The sequence below is a fragment of the Loa loa genome (genome assembly GCF_000183805.2).
Source record: "Loa loa unplaced genomic scaffold supercont3.127, whole genome shotgun sequence".
In the NCBI taxonomy this organism is placed as follows: Eukaryota; Metazoa; Nematoda; class Chromadorea; order Rhabditida; family Onchocercidae; genus Loa; species Loa loa.
This window is the reverse complement of record NW_018108307.1, coordinates 149621-156047: the sequence shown is the minus strand read 5'-3', so window position 1 is coordinate 156047 and position 6427 is coordinate 149621. Positions and strand designations below refer to the sequence as shown.

Genomic DNA, 6427 nt, shown 5'->3' with positions numbered 1-6427 from the left:
TTTTGTTAAAATTTTTAGTTTCAATTTTATTCTTTACTTTGCATGTTGGCTATTCATTACTTTTGTTTATTGTTTTTTTTCTTTTTTAGAAAGTGTAAACAATCAAACATTTTATGTTCATTAATGCTATCATCTAATACATCTTTTTATCATTTGCTTATTTACCTTTATGTAAATTATACCTTTTCAGATTTTAAATATTATGACGGCCGCATTGCTAACATTTGATTCACGTATGATTAATTTAAAAGCAATTGCTGATATTGTCGTACCATTGCTTGCTGATCAAAAAAGACGTGTTAGGTATTTGTTATCAGTATTTTTTGGTAATATTATCAGAAGTAATCAATCATATAGTTTAGATTTTATCATTTAAAATATTTTCTGTAAAACAATGTAAAATGTAAAAGTCAAATTTTGAAATAATTACCCCACCCTCTCCAACAGAAAAAAGAATTAAATTGTGGAGTTATTTTAGGTATGCAAAGTGAATAATTACTTATTTAGCTTAATTAATGGGAACTTTTATGCAAAAATTTTTCGATAGCAAGTAATTGAAGTGCATTTTTTTTTTTTGTTAATTCATTCAAAAAAGTTTCAATTAATTTGTTATTTCATTTAAGGTATACTGGATATAAGTAAAGTATTTCATTTTAATTTATTCAAATTTTCCTTATAGATTGGCTGCATTCGAATTATTTGCTGTTTTTGCGCATTTATCAAGTAAATCGATTAAAGGTTTGCTAAAATCAGTATCAAATTTGGAACAAAAACATCGAGCTTATGGACTTTTAAATGCTGTTAAGGTTATCTTTTTTTTTTTTCATTATTATCCGTTTTTTTTTTTTCCACAAAAGAACTTAAAAATTTAGTAATCAAAAATTTTTTTTCCAATAACTATCTAATTTGCATGATAAACTTATCATTTAATGTGACATTTCTTCTTATCAGTATATGCGAATATATTTGCATAGAAAGTATTTGCATAAAAAGCTCTTAAAAGTTAAATTAAAAATAATTATTAAATAAAAGTTTGCTTTCAATTATTTCAAATTTCTTAATTTTTATCTCAAAAATATTTTCTTTTAAATCTCTTTTGTTTTTTTTCTGGATTAACTTGTGATAATATTGAATGGTTATTTATGATAATCTATCTGTTTTATAAGTTAAAAGATTAATATCATCCATTCTAATTAATTTCTTGATTTTAATCTTTTAATTGAAATGTTCTCATAACATTTCTTTGTGAAATTTGCTCATACTATTTATTGATAAAGTACTATTTATTGATAATATATCATGCTATTTATTGATAAAGCAAAATTATAAACGATGAAAAGATACACTGAAAATATCGAATACTTTTAAATAACTAGAGAAAATAAAAAAAATAAGAAAATTAGACAATAGAAAATAGAAAATAATTTAAATTTAAAGAAAATAGAAAAATAAATAATTTAAGAAAATAATTTAAATTTAAATAAATGAATCACTCTGAATTTCAATTTAAATTTTTAAAATAATTGATAATAAAGGCAAGAATATCGCGTAAAACATTGCCAAAGATACGTCCTGATGGATTGATCGAATATGCTACCCCGGTTGGTACCGGTATTTCGATAAACAGAGATGGATGGCAATCGTTGAAAATGGATAATTTAGATTATGAATGGATCATGAGTGGTAGTAGTGGATCAAGCAGTATTCTTTCCAGGTTACTCTATTATATTTCTTTTCATTGGAATTACAATGAAATAAACAATTTTAACTAAAACTGAATTCAAATTAAAAAAATTGAGTATAAAATTTTTAAAATTAAGTATAAAATTTAAAATTAAGTATAAAACTAAAGAGTTTAAAATTAAATAAGAAATTTAAAACTAAGTGTAAAAAAAAACTGAGTATAAAAAAAATTTAAAATTAAAACTAAATATATTAAATAAAATTTTAAAATTAAAATAAAATATAAAATTTTAACTGTAGAAGAAAATGGCCATCAGTTAGTTCGCTGGGAAAACAATCATCTTCCTCAGTTCCAACTTCGGAAAATGCATTAGCAGAAATTGTTGATAGTAATGATGATATTCCATGGAAAGAAAATTTCAATGAGATGTTAGTAGAAACAAAAAATGTGAACATACCTGGAAATGATACTGTAAGTTCCTTCCTTAAACTAAATTAAAACAACGAATACTAATAATGTCATTTTTTTAATTTCAATCAGAAAAGTTTATTGATTATTCAAAGTGTTGTTTAGTTCCTGAAAAAAGTTTTTGTTTTTTTTAAAATTTGATCCATATTTTAACTTTATTCAAATATTATATTATTAGAGGAATAAAAGTTAAATTTAATTTTACTTTTTATTTGCATACTTAAACTAAATTAAATATTAAAATTCTATGATCTTAAAATTGAAATCAAGAATCAATTTCAAAAAATATTTCATTTCTATTAATTCATCCATATTGCTAGCATATCAATTATGTTAATAATTTATTTCCTCAATTTTTAGAAAATATCAATGATTGAAAGGCCATATTCTGATGATTGCAATCGTTACAAACATAATGGTCAGTGGTCACTTCGTCAATTTTTTTTCTCGTAGTTTGCTTACTTTATTGAAAATAATTTTTCTTTTACCTTTCGTCTGTTTTGTTTTTAAAATTTAAAGAAAGGAAGAAATAATTAATCTTTTTTCTATTGGAAATAAAAAATGTCGAAAAATTTTGCGTGAAATAAAATTGATAAAGTACAAGGCTTCTTTATTTTCTTTCAACTTTTCTTTTTTTTGAAAAATTCTAAAAGTCGAACTTTTGAAAAATTGAAAAATTCCTTTATCCATTTTTTCCTTAGGCAATCCAAAACAAATTTTAATTGATTTTTTTTTTTTTTTTCACAAACAACAGAAAAGGAATTTATTAATTGAGCAAATGAATTGAATTTATTAAATGAATTTGTCCAAATGTCACTTTTAATGTTGTCAATCCTTGCCAATCCTTGTGCTTTCCAATTCTTCTAAAAAACGAAATAATTTGAATATTATAATTTTGCTTTTTCGACTAACAAAAACAATTTGCCATTTTTAGAAGGATTACTTTGAGGGATTTTCTATGGAACTTAAGACTGATATAATCAGTAAAATTACTAATTTCTTCTTAAAAATCAATCTCCTTAACCATCTAGAATCTACTTGGTCACTTAGAATCTGCTTGGTAATTCATTTAACCTGAAGCTCAGAGTAACTAATTTTAGCTATACATGGTGCGATTAGCTATGTAAATGACTTATATAAGCATTGATTATCATTTATCTTGTTAGATTCATAAATATTTTAGATAAAATTACAATGATTAAGTGCGCAACTGATTTTGTCATTTATAATGATTGGTAATCAAAGATCAATAAGCGTAATTTAATGATTGATAATCAAAGATTAATGAGCATTTAATAATTGTCAATCAAAGATCAATAAGCGTAATTTAATAATTGTTAATCAAAGATCAGTAGGCATAATTTAATGATTGGTAAGCAAAGATCATTAAGCGTAATGATTGGTAATAAAAGATCAGTAAGCGTAATTTAATGACTGGTAATCAAAGATCAGTAGGCGTAATTTAATGATTGGTAATCAAAGATCAGTAGGCGTAATTTAATGACTGGTAATCAAAGATCAGTAGGCGTAATTTAATGATTGGTAATCAAAGATCAGTAGGCGTAATTTAATGATTGGCAAGCAAAGATCATTAAGCGTAATTTAATGAAATGCGGAATTTCACCCTATATTACATATCTAAAAGAATTATTATCAGATCAAAACAAAATATGAAAAGAAAAAATACAATCAAAAGAAAAAAAAAGGATTTGATCAGTTTTATTACGTTATTCGCTCCATTATTATCTACATTTAATTACTGCTAACATTCAAAAAAAGTATTCATCAGTTTTACTTTTTGGTTCACATCTTAAGATCAGTATGAGGTAATTATTTTAAATAATTAAAGAATATTTCTTGCAAAAAAAAAAAAAAACTATATATTCAGGAAATGGTATGCATGAAAAATGCTGGGACGATGATCCGGTAAATTAATTTATAATTTTTCAAAAAAAAAAAAAATTTCATAATCTAAAAAATTGGACAAATTTCGTTTTGATAGAATTAACGATTGAAATATCCCTGTAATTAATTTTTTCTTTTAGCCTGAACACTCTTTAGGTTATTCGAGTTTTAATTTTATTGAAATCGATCATTTCAAATTAAATTAAAAATGTTACCTGTAATTATTGCATATTTAACTTTAAAATTAATATTGTCTCAATTTGCATATTCATGCGGTAACTTCCGATATTATCAGATAAAATTAGCAATGTCAGTTAATTTTTGTCAAAGAATTTCAATAATTTTTTAAAAATTAATATTAAACACTTTATAGTCTTCACATTCAGTGGATCGAATTCATTTGGAAAAATTACAATTAGATAACAATTTATACCATACAACAAACAACGATAGCGATACGATTCATAAAAATAGAAGTGATACTGTAAATATCAGCAATGGTATCAAAAAGGAGCTCAGTGAAGAAAATTTTACCGAAAATGGGTTTGTCTTAAATAAATCTGAAAAAAAAAAAAGAAAGAAAGAATTATCATTTCGTTCTTATCCTTCTTTATTTCACAAATGAGAAATTTGATCAGAACAATTGTATCGAAAGATTTGTCTTTTGAAATACATAGCAATTTTTAGGAATGGATAAAGTTTCATTGTCACAAATGAGATAAGTATAATTTATAAAAATGAAGGTAAAGAGTATAATAGCATAAGGTATCACATTATCCTGTACTTTAAACTACTAGGAATTCATTTAAATAAAATTTCCGGAAAAGCAAGAACCGGAAATATAATATATAATTGGAAATTATATATATTATATATTGAAAATGGATAATTAATAATATATAATTAGAAAATATAATATATAACCGGAAATAGAATATATAATTGAAAACTATACATATTATATATTGAAAATGGATAATTAAAAATATAATATATAATTGGAAAATATAATATATAACCGGAAATAGAATATATAATTGGAAATGGTGAGGAATTATTTTTTTTTCTTCAATGCAATGAAGTATATGCATAGAATGATATTCTTATCAATGTGGATTGTGATAAGTAATTTCATACAAATTCATTTGAAATCAATAAATTGGAATAACATTCACCTGAATGATGAAATAATAGAAGGAAGCAATTCAGTGAGATATTCAGGTTTGCATAAAACAAAATCTTACAGTTCGAATGGAATCTTTATGGCAAACAATATTTCACTAAGCAGAAAAGTTACAAATCCAAATGATTTACCTATTAAACCATCAAAATCCGGAAATTATTACGATGGTATGTTTCATCCTGAATTTCAAATTTCCAAAAAATCTTTTACCAATAATTACAACTGCTTCATATTATCAGTAAAGATTAATCCTTATAAGTATATCAAAAATATAAATAATTCCGATTGATGTGATATGATTATTGATAAAGGTTCTGTCGAACATAAGACTACTAAATAACCAACTATATTCTAGAATTTTTACTAATTTTCATTTGTCCATTATCAAAATCATGATAACTTACAAAAGTAAATTCCACGTAATCCTACGTAAATGTTTAATTATGAATCGTTAATGAAACAATATTCTGTTCATTATTTTTAGGTTATGCACCATCTGAACCAGCTATACCTACTCGTCCCTTCCAATTGTTAGTGCGGAAAAGTTTCAGCCATCAAAATTTAGCTTCTACATCAAAAACTACTGCTATCCCTCAGGTAATTTTAAGTTCATTGAATTTTATTTAAAAAATCAAAAGGAAGGAAAAAGGAAGAAAAGAGGAAAACTTAATGAATTGAGATAAAAAAAAAAAACATTCTCATGTTCAGCGTAATTGGAATAATTTTATAGGCAAAATAATAATTCCATTACAAAAGGTTAAAACTATTAAATTTATAAAAAAAAAAAAAAATAAAATGAACTTAATTAGAAGGAAAGCCTTTTCCATCCTTTACCTTCATTCATTAGGCATTTTGTATTTCGACTTAATTAGATTCTTTAACCTTCATTCATCAGGCTCTTTGTATTTAGACTTAATTAGATTCTTTACTTTCATTCATCAAGCTCTTTGTATTTATATACCTCAACTCATTACCTTGATCATTGTTGCATTATCATATTTGTCCCTTAATGATATTGTGATAACAATTTCTTATCATACTAATTATAGCATGGTCAAGGATCATCAAAAATGAATAGGAAGGATAAATTGAAATCTTCCTCATCAATGAGAAGTATCATATCGAATTCATCATCAATCACAGGTATATCAAAACGTGAGAAATATGTTCAGAATATGGAAGCACTA

The 6427-nt window shown here is 24.1% G+C and overlaps 1 protein-coding gene across 1 annotated transcript in view; it reads left to right on the top strand.

Moving 5' to 3' along the window:
* Positions 1-6427, top strand: part of LOAG_17784 (hypothetical protein) — a 13289-nt gene that overhangs the window by 3455 nt on the left and 3407 nt on the right. The window contains exons 7-15 of the mRNA XM_020450446.1: positions 191-303; positions 680-806; positions 1536-1714; positions 1984-2155; positions 2513-2570; positions 4041-4078; positions 4431-4600; positions 5304-5407; positions 5725-5837. Of these exons, the coding sequence (XP_020305883.1) occupies positions 191-303; positions 680-806; positions 1536-1714; positions 1984-2155; positions 2513-2570; positions 4041-4078; positions 4431-4600; positions 5304-5407; positions 5725-5837 (1074 nt within the window). The remainder of the gene's footprint in view (positions 1-190; positions 304-679; positions 807-1535; positions 1715-1983; positions 2156-2512; positions 2571-4040; positions 4079-4430; positions 4601-5303; positions 5408-5724; positions 5838-6427) is intronic.